Source organism: Panthera tigris, chromosome D1 (genome assembly GCF_018350195.1).
Source record: "Panthera tigris isolate Pti1 chromosome D1, P.tigris_Pti1_mat1.1, whole genome shotgun sequence".
Classification (NCBI taxonomy): Eukaryota; Metazoa; Chordata; class Mammalia; order Carnivora; family Felidae; genus Panthera; species Panthera tigris.
Window position 1 is genome coordinate 113,917,347 of NC_056669.1, and position 18,978 is coordinate 113,936,324.

Consider the following 18,978-nt stretch of genomic DNA (forward strand, 5'->3'; position numbering starts at 1 on the left):
CGCCTGCTGTACCCACCAGCGCCCGGTCGACAGGTCACCCCACGGGGACGTCCTTCCGTACCACCTCTGCCAGGCCAACCCCGCCGCGCCCCGAGACCACACGGTCCACGCGCCCTGCCCCCTCCACCACGGCCTCGGTGACGCACACAACCCACCGGCTCGTCACCCCAACCCACTCGGAGACCCACCAGCCCCACTCCACCGCCAGCCCTCCCCTCTCCTCTTCGGCAACCCCCATCGTGCCCGGCACTGGCACACGGCCCACGCACACGGCCACGCCACTCACTCGGACCACCCAGACGCCTAGCTCGGTCACCACCACCAAAACCTCCAGCGCGCCCGGGACACATCCTTCTGCCCCCGTCCACACGCAATCCACACCCACTCCCCACACCACCGTCTCCCCCACGCCCCCCAGGTCCGGATCCACGACCCCCGTGACACACACCGCGACAAACACGGCCACCGCGAGCAAGTCCCACACACCCCACACGACTCACTCCGGCCCGACGCCGTCCGCTCTACCCACCAGCGCCCGGTCGACGGGTCCCCCCACGGGCACGTCCTTCCGCACCACCTCCGCCAGGCCAACCCCGCCGCGCCCCGAGACCACACGGTCCACGCGCCCTGCCCCCTCCACCACGGCCTCGGTGACGCACACAACCCACCGGCTCGTCACCCCAACCCACTCGGAGACCCACCAGCCCCACTCCACCGCCAGCCCTCCCCTCTCCTCTTCGGCAACCCCCATCGCGCCCGGCACTGGCACACGGCCCACGCACACGGCCACGCCACTCACTCGGACCACCCAGACGCCTAGCTCGGTCACCACCACCAAAACCTCCAGCGCGCCTGGGACACATCCTTCCGCCCCCGTCCACACGCAATCCTCCCCCACTCCCCACACCACCGTCTCCCCCACGCCCCCCAGGTCCGGAACCACGACCCCCGTGACACACACCGCGACAAACACGGCCACCGCGAGCAAGTCCCACACACCCCACACGACTCACTCCGGCCCGACGCCGTCCGCTCTACCCACCAGCGCCCGGTCGACGGGTCCCCCCACGGGCACGTCCTTCCGTACCACCTCCAACAGGCCAACCCCGCCGCGCCCCGAGACCACACGGTCCACGCGCCCTGCCCCCTCCACCACGGCCTCGGTGACGCACACAACCCACCGGCTCGTCACCCCAACCCACTCGGAGACCCACCAGCCCCACTCCACCGCCAGCCCTCCCCTCTCCTCTTCGGCAACCCCCATCGCGCCCGGCACTGGCACACGGCCCACACACACGGCCACGCCACTCACTCGGACCACCCAGACGCCTAGCTCGGTCACCACCACCAAAACCTCCAGCGCGCCCGGGACACATCCTTCCGCCCCCGTCCACACGCAATCCTCACCCACTCCCCACACCACCGTCTCCCCCACGCCCCCCAGGTCCGGAACCACGACCCCCGTGACACACACCGCGACAAACACGGCCACCGCGAGCAAGTCCCACACACCCCACACGACTCACTCCGGCCCGACGCCGTCCGCTCTACCCACCAGCGCCCGGTCGACGGGTCCCCCCACGGGCACGTCCTTCCGCACCACCTCCGCCAGGCCAACCCCGCCGCGCCCCGAGACCACACGGTCCACGCGCCCTGCCCCCTCCACCACGGCCTCGGTGACGCACACAACCCACCAGCTCGTCACCCCAACCCATTCGGAGACCCACCAGCCCCACTCCACCGCCAGCCCTCCCCTCTCCTCTTCGGCAACCCCCATCGCGCCCGGCACTGGCACACGGCCCACGCACACGGCCACGCCACTCACTCGGACCACCCAGACGCCTAGCTCGGTCACCACCACCAAAACCTCCAGGGCGCCTGGGACACATCCTTCCGCCCCCGTCCACACGCAATCCTCCCCCACTCCCCACACCACCGTCTCCCCCACGCCCCCCAGGTCCGGAACCACGACCCCCATGACACACACCGCGACAAACACGGCCACCGCGAGCAAGTCCCACACACCCCACACGACTCACTCCGGCCCGACGCCGTCCGCTCTACCCACCAGCGCCCGGTCGACGGGTCCCCCCACGGGCACGTCCTTCCGCACCACCTCCGCCAGGCCAACCCCGCCGCGCCCCGAGACCACACGGTCCACGCGCCCTGCCCCCTCCACCACGGCCTCGGTGACGCACACAACCCACCGGCTCGTCACCCCAACCCACTCGGAGACCCACCAGCCCCACTCCACCGCCAGCCCTCCCCTCTCCTCTTCGGCAACCCCCATCGTGCCCGGCACTGGCACACGGCCCACGCACACGGCCACGCCACTCACTCGGACCACCCAGACGCCTAGCTCGGTCACCACCACCAAAACCTCCAGCGCGCCCGGGACACATCCTTCCGCCCCCGTCCACACGCAATCCTCCCCCACTCCCCACACCACCGTCTCCCCCACGCCCCCCAGGTCCGGAACCACGACCCCCGTGACACACACCGCGACAAACACGGCCACCGCGAGCAAGTCCCACACACCCCACACGACTCACTCCGGCCCGACGCCGTCCGCTCTACCCACCAGCGCCCGGTCGACGGGTCCCCCCACGGGCACGTCCTTCCGCACCACCTCCGCCAGGCCAACCCCGCCGCGCCCCGAGACCACACGGTCCACGCGCCCTGCCCCCTCCACCACGGCCTCGGTGACGCACACAACCCACCGGCTCGTCACCCCAACCCACTCGGAGACCCACCAGCCCCACTCCACCGCCAGCCCTCCCCTCTCCTCTTCGGCAACCCCCATCGCGCCCGGCACTGGCACACGGCCCACGCACACGGCCACGCCACTCACTCGGACCACCCAGACGCCTAGCTCGGTCACCACCACCAAAACCTCCAGCGCGCCCGGGACACATCCTTCCGCCCCCGTCCACACGCAATCCTCACCCACTCCCCACACCACCGTCTCCCCCACGCCCCCCAGGTCCGGAACCACGACCCCTGTGACACACACCGCGACAAACACGGCCACCGCGAGCAAGTCCCACACACCCCACACGACTCACTCCGGCCCGACGCCGTCCGCTCTACCCACCAGCGCCCGGTCGACGGGTCCCCCCACGGGCACGTCCTTCCGCACCACCTCCGCCAGGCCAACCCCGCCGCGCCCCGAGACCACACGGTCCACGCGCCCTGCCCCCTCCACCACGGCCTCGGTGACGCACACAACCCACCGGCTCGTCACCCCAACCCACTCGGAGACCCACCAGCCCCACTCCACCGCCAGCCCTCCCCTCTCCTCTTCGGCAACCCCCATCGTGCCCGGCACTGGCACACGGCCCACGCACACGGCCACGCCACTCACTCGGACCACCCAGACGCCTAGCTCGGTCACCACCACCAAAACCTCCAGCGCGCCCGGGACACATCCTTCCGCCCCCGTCCACACGCAATCCTCACCCACTCCCCACACCACCGTCTCCCCCACGCCCCCCAGGTCCGGAACCACGACCCCCGTGACACACACCGCGACAAACACGGCCACCGCGAGCAAGTCCCACACACCCCACACGACTCACTCCGGCCCGACGCCGTCCGCTCTACCCACCAGCGCCCGGTCGACGGGTCCCCCCACGGGCACGTCCTTCCGCACCACCTCCGCCAGGCCAACCCCGCCACGCCCCGAGACCACACGGTCCACGCGCCCTGCCCCCTCCACCACGGCCTCGGTGACGCACACAACCCACCGGCTCGTCACCCCAACCCACTCGGAGACCCACCAGCCCCACTCCACCGCCAGCCCTCCCCTCTCCTCTTCGGCAACCCCCATCGCGCCTGGCACTGGCACACGGCCCACGCACACGGCCACGCCACTCACTCGGACCACCCAGACGCCTAGCTCGGTCACCACCACCAAAACCTCCAGCGCGCCCGGGACACATCCTTCCGCCCCCGTCCACACGCAATCCTCCCCCACTCCCCACACCACCGTCTCCCCCACGCCCCCCAGGTCCGGAACCACGACCCCCGTGACACACACCGCGACAAACACGGCCACCGCGAGCAAGTCCCACACACCCCACACGACTCACTCCGGCCCGACGCCGTCCGCTCTACCCACCAGCGCCCGGTCGACGGGTCCCCCCACGGGCACGTCCTTCCGCACCACCTCCGCCAGGCCAACCCCGCCGCGCCCCGAGACCACACGGTCCACGCGCCCTGCCCCCTCCACCACGGCCTCGGTGACGCACACAACCCACCGGCTCGTCACCCCAACCCACTCGGAGACCCACCAGCCCCACTCCACCGCCAGCCCTCCCCTCTCCTCTTCGGCAACCCCCATCGTGCCCGGCACTGGCACACGGCCCACGCACACGGCCACGCCACTCACTCGGACCACCCAGACGCCTAGCTCGGTCACCACCACCAAAACCTCCAGCGCGCCCGGGACACATCCTTCCGCCCCCGTCCACACGCAATCCTCCCCCACTCCCCACACCACCGTCTCCCCCACGCCCCCCAGGTCCGGAACCACGACCCCCGTGACACACACCGCGACAAACACGGCCACCGCGAGCAAGTCCCACACACCCCACACGACTCACTCCGGCCCGACGCCGTCCGCTCTACCCACCAGCGCCCGGTCGACGGGTCCCCCCACGGGCACGTCCTTCCGCACCACCTCCGCCAGGCCAACCCCGCCGCGCCCCGAGACCACACGGTCCACGCGCCCTGCCCCCTCCACCACGGCCTCGGTGACGCACACAACCCACCGGCTCGTCACCCCAACCCACTCGGAGACCCACCAGCCCCACTCCACCGCCAGCCCTCCCCTCTCCTCTTCGGCAACCCCCATCGCGCCCGGCACTGGCACACGGCCCACGCACACGGCCACGCCACTCACTCGGACCACCCAGACGCCTAGCTCGGTCACCACCACCAAAACCTCCAGCGCGCCCGGGACACATCCTTCCGCCCCCGTCCACACGCAATCCTCCCCCACTCCCCACACCACCGTCTCCCCCACGCCCCCCAGGTCCGGAACCACGACCCCCGTGACACACACCGCGACAAACACGGCCACCGCGAGCAAGTCCCACACACCCCACACGACTCACTCCGGCCCGACGCCGTCCGCTCTACCCACCAGCGCCCGGTCGACGGGTCCCCCCACGGGCACGTCCTTCCGCACCACCTCCGCCAGGCCAACCCCGCCGCGCCCCGAGACCACACGGTCCACGCGCCCTGCCCCCTCCACCACGGCCTCGGTGACGCACACAACCCACCGGCTCGTCACCCCAACCCACTCGGAGACCCACCAGCCGCACTCCACCGCCAGCCCTCCCCTCTCCTCTTCGGCAACCCCCATCGCGCCCGGCACTGGCACACGGCCCACGCACACGGCCACGCCACTCACTCGGACCACCCAGACGCCTAGCTCGGTCACCACCACCAAAACCTCCAGCGCGCCCGGGACACATCCTTCCGCCCCCGTCCACACGCAATCCTCCCCCACTCCCCACACCACCGTCTCCCCCACGCCCCCCAGGTCCGGAACCACGACCCCCGTGACACACACCGCGACAAACACGGCCACCGCGAGCAAGTCCCACACACCCCACACGACTCACTCCGGCCCGACGCCGTCCGCTCTACCCACCAGCGCCCGGTCGACGGGTCCCCCCACGGGCACGTCCTTCCGCACCACCTCCGCCAGGCCAACCCCGCCGCGCCCCGAGACCACACGGTCCACGCGCCCTGCCCCCTCCACCACGGCCTCGGTGACGCACACAACCCACCGGCTCGTCACCCCAACCCACTCGGAGACCCACCAGCCCCACTCCACCGCCAGCCCTCCCCTCTCCTCTTCGGCAACCCCCATCGCGCCCGGCACTGGCACACGGCCCACGCACACGGCCACGCCACTCACTCGGACCACCCAGACGCCTAGCTCGGTCACCACCACCAAAACCTCCAGCGCGCCCGGGACACATCCTTCCGCCCCCGTCCACACGCAATCCTCCCCCACTCCCCACACCACCGTCTCCCCCACGCCCCCCAGGTCCGGAACCACGACCCCCGTGACACACACCGCGACAAACACGGCCACCGCGAGCAAGTCCCACACACCCCACACGACTCACTCCGGCCCGACGCCGTCCGCTCTACCCACCAGCGCCCGGTCGACGGGTCCCCCCACGGGCACGTCCTTCCGCACCACCTCCGCCAGGCCAACCCCGCCGCGCCCCGAGACCACACGGTCCACGCGCCCTGCCCCCTCCACCACGGCCTCGGTGACGCACACAACCCACCGGCTCGTCACCCCAACCCACTCGGAGACCCACCAGCCCCACTCCACCGCCAGCCCTCCCCTCTCCTCTTCGGCAACCCCCATCGCGCCCGGCACTGGCACACGGCCCACGCACACGGCCACGCCACTCACTCGGACCACCCAGACGCCTAGCTCGGTCACCACCACCAAAACCTCCAGCGCGCCCGGGACACATCCTTCCGCCCCCGTCCACACGCAATCCTCCCCCACTCCCCACACCACCGTCTCCCCCACGCCCCCCAGGTCCGGAACCACGACCCCCGTGACACACACCGCGACAAACACGGCCACCGCGAGCAAGTCCCACACACCCCACACGACTCACTCCGGCCCGACGCCGTCCGCTCTACCCACCAGCGCCCGGTCGACGGGTCCCCCCACGGGCACGTCCTTCCGCACCACCTCCGCCAGGCCAACCCCGCCGCGCCCCGAGACCACACGGTCCACGCGCCCTGCCCCCTCCACCACGGCCTCGGTGACGCACACAACCCACCGGCTCGTCACCCCAACCCACTCGGAGACCCACCAGCCCCACTCCACCGCCAGCCCTCCCCTCTCCTCTTCGGCAACCCCCATCGCGCCCGGCACTGGCACACGGCCCACGCACACGGCCACGCCACTCACTCGGACCACCCAGACGCCTAGCTCGGTCACCACCACCAAAACCTCCAGCGCGCCCGGGACACATCCTTCCGCCCCCGTCCACACGCAATCCTCCCCCACTCCCCACACCACCGTCTCCCCCACGCCCCCCAGGTCCGGAACCACGACCCCCGTGACACACACCGCGACAAACACGGCCACCGCGAGCAAGTCCCACACACCCCACACGACTCACTCCGGCCCGACGCCGTCCGCTCTACCCACCAGCGCCCGGTCGACGGGTCCCCCCACGGGCACGTCCTTCCGCACCACCTCCGCCAGGCCAACCCCGCCGCGCCCCGAGACCACACGGTCCACGCGCCCTGCCCCCTCCACCACGGCCTCGGTGACGCACACAACCCACCGGCTCGTCACCCCAACCCACTCGGAGACCCACCAGCCCCACTCCACCGCCAGCCCTCCCCTCTCCTCTTCGGCAACCCCCATCGCGCCTGGCACTGGCACACGGCCCACGCACACGGCCACGCCACTCACTCGGACCACCCAGACGCCTAGCTCGGTCACCACCACCAAAACCTCCAGCGCGCCCGGGACACATCCTTCCGCCCCCGTCCACACGCAATCCTCCCCCACTCCCCACACCACCGTCTCCCCCACGCCCCCCAGGTCCGGAACCACGACCCCCGTGACACACACCGCGACAAACACGGCCACCGCGAGCAAGTCCCACACACCCCACACGACTCACTCCGGCCCGACGCCGTCCGCTCTACCCACCAGCGCCCGGTCGACGGGTCCCCCCACGGGCACGTCCTTCCGCACCACCTCCGCCAGGCCAACCCCGCCGCGCCCCGAGACCACACGGTCCACGCGCCCTGCCCCCTCCACCACGGCCTCGGTGACGCACACAACCCACCGGCTCGTCACCCCAACCCACTCGGAGACCCACCAGCCCCACTCCACCGCCAGCCCTCCCCTCTCCTCTTCGGCAACCCCCATCGTGCCCGGCACTGGCACACGGCCCACGCACACGGCCACGCCACTCACTCGGACCACCCAGACGCCTAGCTCGGTCACCACCACCAAAACCTCCAGCGCGCCCGGGACACATCCTTCCGCCCCCGTCCACACGCAATCCTCCCCCACTCCCCACACCACCGTCTCCCCCACGCCCCCCAGGTCCGGAACCACGACCCCCGTGACACACACCGCGACAAACACGGCCACCGCGAGCAAGTCCCACACACCCCACACGACTCACTCCGGCCCGACGCCGTCCGCTCTACCCACCAGCGCCCGGTCGACGGGTCCCCCCACGGGCACGTCCTTCCGCACCACCTCCGCCAGGCCAACCCCGCCGCGCCCCGAGACCACACGGTCCACGCGCCCTGCCCCCTCCACCACGGCCTCGGTGACGCACACAACCCACCGGCTCGTCACCCCAACCCACTCGGAGACCCACCAGCCCCACTCCACCGCCAGCCCTCCCCTCTCCTCTTCGGCAACCCCCATCGCGCCCGGCACTGGCACACGGCCCACGCACACGGCCACGCCACTCACTCGGACCACCCAGACGCCTAGCTCGGTCACCACCACCAAAACCTCCAGCGCGCCCGGGACACATCCTTCCGCCCCCGTCCACACGCAATCCTCCCCCACTCCCCACACCACCGTCTCCCCCACGCCCCCCAGGTCCGGAACCACGACCCCCGTGACACACACCGCGACAAACACGGCCACCGCGAGCAAGTCCCACACACCCCACACGACTCACTCCGGCCCGACGCCGTCCGCTCTACCCACCAGCGCCCGGTCGACGGGTCCCCCCACGGGCACGTCCTTCCGCACCACCTCCGCCAGGCCAACCCCGCCGCGCCCCGAGACCACACGGTCCACGCGCCCTGCCCCCTCCACCACGGCCTCGGTGACGCACACAACCCACCGGCTCGTCACCCCAACCCACTCGGAGACCCACCAGCCCCACTCCACCGCCAGCCCTCCCCTCTCCTCTTCGGCAACCCCCATCGCGCCCGGCACTGGCACACGGCCCACGCACACGGCCACGCCACTCACTCGGACCACCCAGACGCCTAGCTCGGTCACCACCACCAAAACCTCCAGCGCGCCCGGGACACATCCTTCCGCCCCCGTCCACACGCAATCCTCCCCCACTCCCCACACCACCGTCTCCCCCACGCCCCCCAGGTCCGGAACCACGACCCCCGTGACACACACCGCGACAAACACGGCCACCGCGAGCAAGTCCCACACACCCCACATGACTCACTCCGGCCCGACGCCGTCCGCTCTACCCACCAGCGCCCGGTCGACGGGTCCCCCCACGGGCACGTCCTTCCGCACCACCTCCGCCAGGCCAACCCCGCCGCGCCCCGAGACCACACGGTCCACGCGCCCTGCCCCCTCCACCACGGCCTCGGTGACGCACACAACCCACCGGCTCGTCACCCCAACCCACTCGGAGACCCACCAGCCGCACTCCACCGCCAGCCCTCCCCTCTCCTCTTCGGCAACCCCCATCGCGCCCGGCACTGGCACACGGCCCACGCACACGGCCACGCCACTCACTCGGACCACCCAGACGCCTAGCTCGGTCACCACCACCAAAACCTCCAGCGCGCCCGGGACACATCCTTCCGCCCCCGTCCACACGCAATCCTCCCCCACTCCCCACACCACCGTCTCCCCCACGCCCCCCAGGTCCGGAACCACGACCCCCGTGACACACACCGCGACAAACACGGCCACCGCGAGCAAGTCCCACACACCCCACACGACTCACTCCGGCCCGACGCCGTCCGCTCTACCCACCAGCGCCCGGTCGACGGGTCCCCCCACGGGCACGTCCTTCCGCACCACCTCCGCCAGGCCAACCCCGCCGCGCCCCGAGACCACACGGTCCACGCGCCCTGCCCCCTCCACCACGGCCTCGGTGACGCACACAACCCACCGGCTCGTCACCCCAACCCACTCGGAGACCCACCAGCCCCACTCCACCGCCAGCCCTCCCCTCTCCTCTTCGGCAACCCCCATCGCGCCCGGCACTGGCACACGGCCCACGCACACGGCCACGCCACTCACTCGGACCACCCAGACGCCTAGCTCGGTCACCACCACCAAAACCTCCAGCGCGCCCGGGACACATCCTTCCGCCCCCGTCCACACGCAATCCTCCCCCACTCCCCACACCACCGTCTCCCCCACGCCCCCCAGGTCCGGAACCACGACCCCCGTGACACACACCGCGACAAACACGGCCACCGCGAGCAAGTCCCACACACCCCACACGACTCACTCCGGCCCGACGCCGTCCGCTCTACCCACCAGCGCCCGGTCGACGGGTCCCCCCACGGGCACGTCCTTCCGCACCACCTCCGCCAGGCCAACCCCGCCGCGCCCCGAGACCACACGGTCCACGCGCCCTGCCCCCTCCACCACGGCCTCGGTGACGCACACAACCCACCGGCTCGTCACCCCAACCCACTCGGAGACCCACCAGCCCCACTCCACCGCCAGCCCTCCCCTCTCCTCTTCGGCAACCCCCATCGCGCCCGGCACTGGCACACGGCCCACGCACACGGCCACGCCACTCACTCGGACCACCCAGACGCCTAGCTCGGTCACCACCACCAAAACCTCCAGCGCGCCCGGGACACATCCTTCCGCCCCCGTCCACACGCAATCCTCCCCCACTCCCCACACCACCGTCTCCCCCACGCCCCCCAGGTCCGGAACCACGACCCCCGTGACACACACCGCGACAAACACGGCCACCGCGAGCAAGTCCCACACACCCCACACGACTCACTCCGGCCCGACGCCGTCCGCTCTACCCACCAGCGCCCGGTCGACGGGTCCCCCCACGGGCACGTCCTTCCGCACCACCTCCGCCAGGCCAACCCCGCCGCGCCCCGAGACCACACGGTCCACGCGCCCTGCCCCCTCCACCACGGCCTCGGTGACGCACACAACCCACCGGCTCGTCACCCCAACCCACTCGGAGACCCACCAGCCCCACTCCACCGCCAGCCCTCCCCTCTCCTCTTCGGCAACCCCCATCGCGCCCGGCACTGGCACACGGCCCACGCACACGGCCACGCCACTCACTCGGACCACCCAGACGCCTAGCTCGGTCACCACCACCAAAACCTCCAGCGCGCCCGGGACACATCCTTCCGCCCCCGTCCACACGCAATCCTCCCCCACTCCCCACACCACCGTCTCCCCCACGCCCCCCAGGTCCGGAACCACGACCCCCGTGACACACACCGCGACAAACACGGCCACCGCGAGCAAGTCCCACACACCCCACACGACTCACTCCGGCCCGACGCCGTCCGCTCTACCCACCAGCGCCCGGTCGACGGGTCCCCCCACGGGCACGTCCTTCCGCACCACCTCCGCCAGGCCAACCCCGCCGCGCCCCGAGACCACACGGTCCACGCGCCCTGCCCCCTCCACCACGGCCTCGGTGACGCACACAACCCACCGGCTCGTCACCCCAACCCACTCGGAGACCCACCAGCCCCACTCCACCGCCAGCCCTCCCCTCTCCTCTTCGGCAACCCCCATCGCGCCCGGCACTGGCACACGGCCCACGCACACGGCCACGCCACTCACTCGGACCACCCAGACGCCTAGCTCGGTCACCACCACCAAAACCTCCAGCGCGCCCGGGACACATCCTTCCGCCCCCGTCCACACGCAATCCTCCCCCACTCCCCACACCACCGTCTCCCCCACGCCCCCCAGGTCCGGAACCACGACCCCCGTGACACACACCGCGACAAACACGGCCACCGCGAGCAAGTCCCACACACCCCACACGACTCACTCCGGCCCGACGCCGTCCGCTCTACCCACCAGCGCCCGGTCGACGGGTCCCCCCACGGGCACGTCCTTCCGCACCACCTCCGCCAGGCCAACCCCGCCGCGCCCCGAGACCACACGGTCCACGCGCCCTGCCCCCTCCACCACGGCCTCGGTGACGCACACAACCCACCGGCTCGTCACCCCAACCCACTCGGAGACCCACCAGCCCCACTCCACCGCCAGCCCTCCACTCTCCTCTTCGGCAACCCCCATCGCGCCTGGCACTGGCACACGGCCCACGCACACGGCCACGCCACTCACTCGGACCACCCAGACGCCTAGCTCGGTCACCACCACCAAAACCTCCAGCGCGCCCGGGACACATCCTTCCGCCCCCGTCCACACGCAATCCTCCCCCACTCCCCACACCACCGTCTCCCCCACGCCCCCCAGGTCCGGAACCACGACCCCCGTGACACACACCGCGACAAACACGGCCACCGCGAGCAAGTCCCACACACCCCACACGACTCACTCCGGCCCGACGCCGTCCGCTCTACCCACCAGCGCCCGGTCGACGGGTCCCCCCACGGGCACGTCCTTCCGCACCACCTCCGCCAGGCCAACCCCGCCGCGCCCCGAGACCACACGGTCCACGCGCCCTGCCCCCTCCACCACGGCCTCGGTGACGCACACAACCCACCGGCTCGTCACCCCAACCCACTCGGAGACCCACCAGCCCCACTCCACCGCCAGCCCTCCCCTCTCCTCTTCGGCAACCCCCATCGTGCCCGGCACTGGCACACGGCCCACGCACACGGCCACGCCACTCACTCGGACCACCCAGACGCCTAGCTCGGTCACCACCACCAAAACCTCCAGCGCGCCCGGGACACATCCTTCCGCCCCCGTCCACACGCAATCCTCCCCCACTCCCCACACCACCGTCTCCCCCACGCCCCCCAGGTCCGGAACCACGACCCCCGTGACACACACCGCGACAAACACGGCCACCGCGAGCAAGTCCCACACACCCCACACGACTCACTCCGGCCCGACGCCGTCCGCTCTACCCACCAGCGCCCGGTCGACGGGTCCCCCCACGGGCACGTCCTTCCGCACCACCTCCGCCAGGCCAACCCCGCCGCGCCCCGAGACCACACGGTCCACGCGCCCTGCCCCCTCCACCACGGCCTCGGTGACGCACACAACCCACCGGCTCGTCACCCCAACCCACTCGGAGACCCACCAGCCCCACTCCACCGCCAGCCCTCCCCTCTCCTCTTCGGCAACCCCCATCGCGCCCGGCACTGGCACACGGCCCACGCACACGGCCACGCCACTCACTCGGACCACCCAGACGCCTAGCTCGGTCACCACCACCAAAACCTCCAGCGCGCCCGGGACACATCCTTCCGCCCCCGTCCACACGCAATCCTCCCCCACTCCCCACACCACCGTCTCCCCCACGCCCCCCAGGTCCGGAACCACGACCCCCGTGACACACACCGCGACAAACACGGCCACCGCGAGCAAGTCCCACACACCCCACACGACTCACTCCGGCCCGACGCCGTCCGCTCTACCCACCAGCGCCCGGTCGACGGGTCCCCCCACGGGCACGTCCTTCCGCACCACCTCCGCCAGGCCAACCCCGCCGCGCCCCGAGACCACACGGTCCACGCGCCCTGCCCCCTCCACCACGGCCTCGGTGACGCACACAACCCACCGGCTCGTCACCCCAACCCACTCGGAGACCCACCAGCCCCACTCCACCGCCAGCCCTCCCCTCTCCTCTTCGGCAACCCCCATCGCGCCCGGCACTGGCACACGGCCCACGCACACGGCCACGCCACTCACTCGGACCACCCAGACGCCTAGCTCGGTCACCACCACCAAAACCTCCAGCGCGCCCGGGACACATCCTTCCGCCCCCGTCCACACGCAATCCTCCCCCACTCCCCACACCACCGTCTCCCCCACGCCCCCCAGGTCCGGAACCACGACCCCCGTGACACACACCGCGACAAACACGGCCACCGCGAGCAAGTCCCACACACCCCACACGACTCACTCCGGCCCGACGCCGTCCGCTCTACCCACCAGCGCCCGGTCGACGGGTCCCCCCACGGGCACGTCCTTCCGCACCACCTCCGCCAGGCCAACCCCGCCGCGCCCCGAGACCACACGGTCCACGCGCCCTGCCCCCTCCACCACGGCCTCGGTGACGCACACAACCCACCGGCTCGTCACCCCAACCCACTCGGAGACCCACCAGCCGCACTCCACCGCCAGCCCTCCCCTCTCCTCTTCGGCAACCCCCATCGCGCCCGGCACTGGCACACGGCCCACGCACACGGCCACGCCACTCACTCGGACCACCCAGACGCCTAGCTCGGTCACCACCACCAAAACCTCCAGCGCGCCCGGGACACATCCTTCCGCCCCCGTCCACACGCAATCCTCCCCCACTCCCCACACCACCGTCTCCCCCACGCCCCCCAGGTCCGGAACCACGACCCCCGTGACACACACCGCGACAAACACGGCCACCGCGAGCAAGTCCCACACACCCCACACGACTCACTCCGGCCCGACGCCGTCCGCTCTACCCACCAGCGCCCGGTCGACGGGTCCCCCCACGGGCACGTCCTTCCGCACCACCTCCGCCAGGCCAACCCCGCCGCGCCCCGAGACCACACGGTCCACGCGCCCTGCCCCCTCCACCACGGCCTCGGTGACGCACACAACCCACCGGCTCGTCACCCCAACCCACTCGGAGACCCACCAGCCCCACTCCACCGCCAGCCCTCCCCTCTCCTCTTCGGCAACCCCCATCGCGCCCGGCACTGGCACACGGCCCACGCACACGGCCACGCCACTCACTCGGACCACCCAGACGCCTAGCTCGGTCACCACCACCAAAACCTCCAGCGCGCCCGGGACACATCCTTCCGCCCCCGTCCACACGCAATCCTCCCCCACTCCCCACACCACCGTCTCCCCCACGCCCCCCAGGTCCGGAACCACGACCCCCGTGACACACACCGCGACAAACACGGCCACCGCGAGCAAGTCCCACACACCCCACACGACTCACTCCGGCCCGACGCCGTCCGCTCTACCCACCAGCGCCCGGTCGACGGGTCCCCCCACGGGCACGTCCTTCCGCACCACCTCCGCCAGGCCAACCCCGCCGCGCCCCGAGACCACACGGTCCACGCGCCCTGCCCCCTCCACCACGGCCTCGGTGACGCACACAACCCACCGGCTCGTCACCCCAACCCACTCGGAGACCCACCAGCCCCACTCCACCGCCAGCCCTCCCCTCTCCTCTTCGGCAACCCCCATCGCGCCCGGCACTGGCACACGGCCCACGCACACGGCCACGCCACTCACTCGGACCACCCAGACGCCTAGCTCGGTCACCACCACCAAAACCTCCAGCGCGCCCGGGACACATCCTTCCGCCCCCGTCCACACGCAATCCTCCCCCACTCCCCACACCACCGTCTCCCCCACGCCCCCCAGGTCCGGAACCACGACCCCCGTGACACACACCGCGACAAACACGGCCACCGCGAGCAAGTCCCACACACCCCACACGACTCACTCCGGCCCGACGCCGTCCGCTCTACCCACCAGCGCCCGGTCGACGGGTCCCCCCACGGGCACGTCCTTCCGCACCACCTCCGCCAGGCCAACCCCGCCGCGCCCCGAGACCACACGGTCCACGCGCCCTGCCCCCTCCACCACGGCCTCGGTGACGCACACAACCCACCGGCTCGTCACCCCAACCCACTCGGAGACCCACCAGCCCCACTCCACCGCCAGCCCTCCCCTCTCCTCTTCGGCAACCCCCATCGCGCCCGGCACTGGCACACGGCCCACGCACACGGCCACGCCACTCACTCGGACCACCCAGACGCCTAGCTCGGTCACCACCACCAAAACCTCCAGCGCGCCCGGGACACATCCTTCCGCCCCCGTCCACACGCAATCCTCCCCCACTCCCCACACCACCGTCTCCCCCACGCCCCCCAGGTCCGGAACCACGACCCCCGTGACACACACCGCGACAAACACGGCCACCGCGAGCAAGTCCCACACACCCCACACGACTCACTCCGGCCCGACGCCGTCCGCTCTACCCACCAGCGCCCGGTCGACGGGTCCCCCCACGGGCACGTCCTTCCGCACCACCTCCGCCAGGCCAACCCCGCCGCGCCCCGAGACCACACGGTCCACGCGCCCTGCCCCCTCCACCACGGCCTCGGTGACGCACACAACCCACCGGCTCGTCACCCCAACCCACTCGGAGACCCACCAGCCCCACTCCACCGCCAGCCCTCCCCTCTCCTCTTCGGCAACCCCCATCGCGCCCGGCACTGGCACACGGCCCACGCACACGGCCACGCCACTCACTCGGACCACCCAGACGCCTAGCTCGGTCACCACCACCAAAACCTCCAGCGCGCCCGGGACACATCCTTCCGCCCCCGTCCACACGCAATCCTCCCCCACTCCCCACACCACCGTCTCCCCCACGCCCCCCAGGTCCGGAACCACGACCCCCGTGACACACACCGCGACAAACACGGCCACCGCGAGCAAGTCCCACACACCCCACACGACTCACTCCGGCCCGACGCCGTCCGCTCTACCCACCAGCGCCCGGTCGACGGGTCCCCCCACGGGCACGTCCTTCCGCACCACCTCCGCCAGGCCAACCCCGCCGCGCCCCGAGACCACACGGTCCACGCGCCCTGCCCCCTCCACCACGGCCTCGGTGACGCACACAACCCACCGGCTCGTCACCCCAACCCACTCGGAGACCCACCAGCCCCACTCCACCGCCAGCCCTCCCCTCTCCTCTTCGGCAACCCCCATCGCGCCCGGCACTGGCACACGGCCCACGCACACGGCCACGCCACTCACTCGGACCACCCAGACGCCTAGCTCGGTCACCACCACCAAAACCTCCAGCGCGCCCGGGACACATCCTTCCGCCCCCGTCCACACGCAATCCTCCCCCACTCCCCACACCACCGTCTCCCCCACGCCCCCCAGGTCCGGAACCACGACCCCCGTGACACACACCGCGACAAACACGGCCACCGCGAGCAAGTCCCACACACCCCACACGACTCACTCCGGCCCGACGCCGTCCGCTCTACCCACCAGCGCCCGGTCGACGGGTCCCCCCACGGGCACGTCCTTCCGCACCACCTCCGCCAGGCCAACCCCGCCGCGCCCCGAGACCACACGGTCCACGCGCCCTGCCCCCTCCACCACGGCCTCGGTGACGCACACAACCCACCGGCTCGTCACCCCAACCCACTCGGAGACCCACCAGCCCCACTCCACCGCCAGCCCTCCCCTCTCCTCTTCGGCAACCCCCATCGCGCCCGGCACTGGCACACGGCCCACGCACACGGCCACGCCACTCACTCGGACCACCCAGACGCCTAGCTCGGTCACCACCACCAAAACCTCCAGCGCGCCCGGGACACATCCTTCCGCCCCCGTCCACACGCAATCCTCCCCCACTCCCCACACCACCGTCTCCCCCACGCCCCCCAGGTCCGGAACCACGACCCCCGTGACACACACCGCGACAAACACGGCCACCGCGAGCAAGTCCCACACACCCCACACGACTCACTCCGGCCCGACGCCGTCCGCTCTACCCACCAGCGCCCGGTCGACGGGTCCCCCCACGGGCACGTCCTTCCGCACCACCTCCGCCAGGCCAACCCCGCCGCGCCCCGAGACCACACGGTCCACGCGCCCTGCCCCCTCCACCACGGCCTCGGTGACGCACACAACCCACCGGCTCGTCACCCCAACCCACTCGGAGACCCACCAGCCCCACTCCACCGCCAGCCCTCCCCTCTCCTCTTCGGCAACCCCCATCGCGCCCGGCACTGGCACACGGCCCACGCACACGGCCACGCCACTCACTCGGACCACCCAGACGCCTAGCTCGGTCACCACCACCAAAACCTCCAGCGCGCCCGGGACACATCCTTCCGCCCCCGTCCACACGCAATCCTCCCCCACTCCCCACACCACCGTCTCCCCCACGCCCCCCAGGTCCGGAACCACGACCCCCGTGACACACACCGCGACAAACACGGCCACCGCGAGCAAGTCCCACACACCCCACACGACTCACTCCGGCCCGACGCCGTCCGCTCTACCCACCAGCGCCCGGTCGACGGGTCCCCCCACGGGCACGTCCTTCCGCACCACCTCCGCCAGGCCAACCCCGCCGCGCCCCGAGACCACACGGTCCACGCGCCCTGCCCCCTCCACCACGGCCTCGGTGACGCACACAACCCACCGGCTCGTCACCCCAACCCACTCGGAGACCCACCAGCCCCACTCCACCGCCAGCCCTCCCCTCTCCTCTTCTCCATCTCCTCACAACACCAGGTCAAATTTTGTCTCCCACGGCCTCGCATCCTCAGGCACCCCAAGCGCGGCACACACCGCATCCATTTCTCTCTCACCCGTCTCCGCTCCCATTTGGTCCTCCCTTCCCTCTCTCCCCACCTCCACCCCACCTCACTTGTCGACTTTGTCCGCCTCCAGCCCCACGTTCCTGCCTTCCTCACCCAGGACCACACCCAGCCCCCCCACAGCCCACACTCTGTCTTCCCAGTCTCCCGCCTCTCAGTCCACGTCTCTCACCTCCCAAATCCCCACGTCCGGCCTCTTGTCTTCCACCCTGGGAATGACAGCCATCCTCAGTTCTCCGGTGACCAACCTCACGACCGGACAGTCTAGCTCCAGTGTGCCGCCGACCACCGTGTTCCTGCCCGGCTCCACCTTGAGCCGTGGAAGCTCGTCCTTCCACACTGCGGCGTCCTCGTCGAGCCAGGGCACCCCCGTCTCTTCCCTGGCCTCCTCTCCGACCAGGTCCCCAGGTGAGGAGTATCTCTGGGGCCCACTCTGCCACCTTGGCTTCCTCCAGTGCAGCCTCGTGACTCTGGAGTGTACCCTCGGTCTCTCCCCCCGTGGCCCCCGCCTCTTCCCTTTCTCCCAGCCTTTTGGGACCTCTTGGGCCGTGCCTTTCTCTGCCACCCCGCACTCCCCACGCGGCTGGGCTCCATCCAGCCCTCCCCACACATTGCCGACAGCAGCTTACTGGTGATCGTGGCGTGGGATCTCCTTTGTCCCCCAGCAAGCCCCCTTTCTCCTGGGTCGGC

At 71.5% G+C, this 18,978-nt stretch overlaps 1 protein-coding gene across 1 annotated transcript in view; it reads left to right on the forward strand.

Moving 5' to 3' along the window:
* The window catches only part of MUC6 (mucin 6, oligomeric mucus/gel-forming), a 33,481-nt gene that overhangs the window by 13,120 nt on the left and 1,383 nt on the right, over positions 1 to 18,978 (forward strand). The window contains exons 30-31 of the mRNA XM_042959649.1: positions 34 to 18,092; positions 18,432 to 18,696. Coding sequence (XP_042815583.1) covers positions 34 to 18,092; positions 18,432 to 18,696 — 18,324 coding nt within the window. The remainder of the gene's footprint in view (positions 1 to 33; positions 18,093 to 18,431; positions 18,697 to 18,978) is intronic.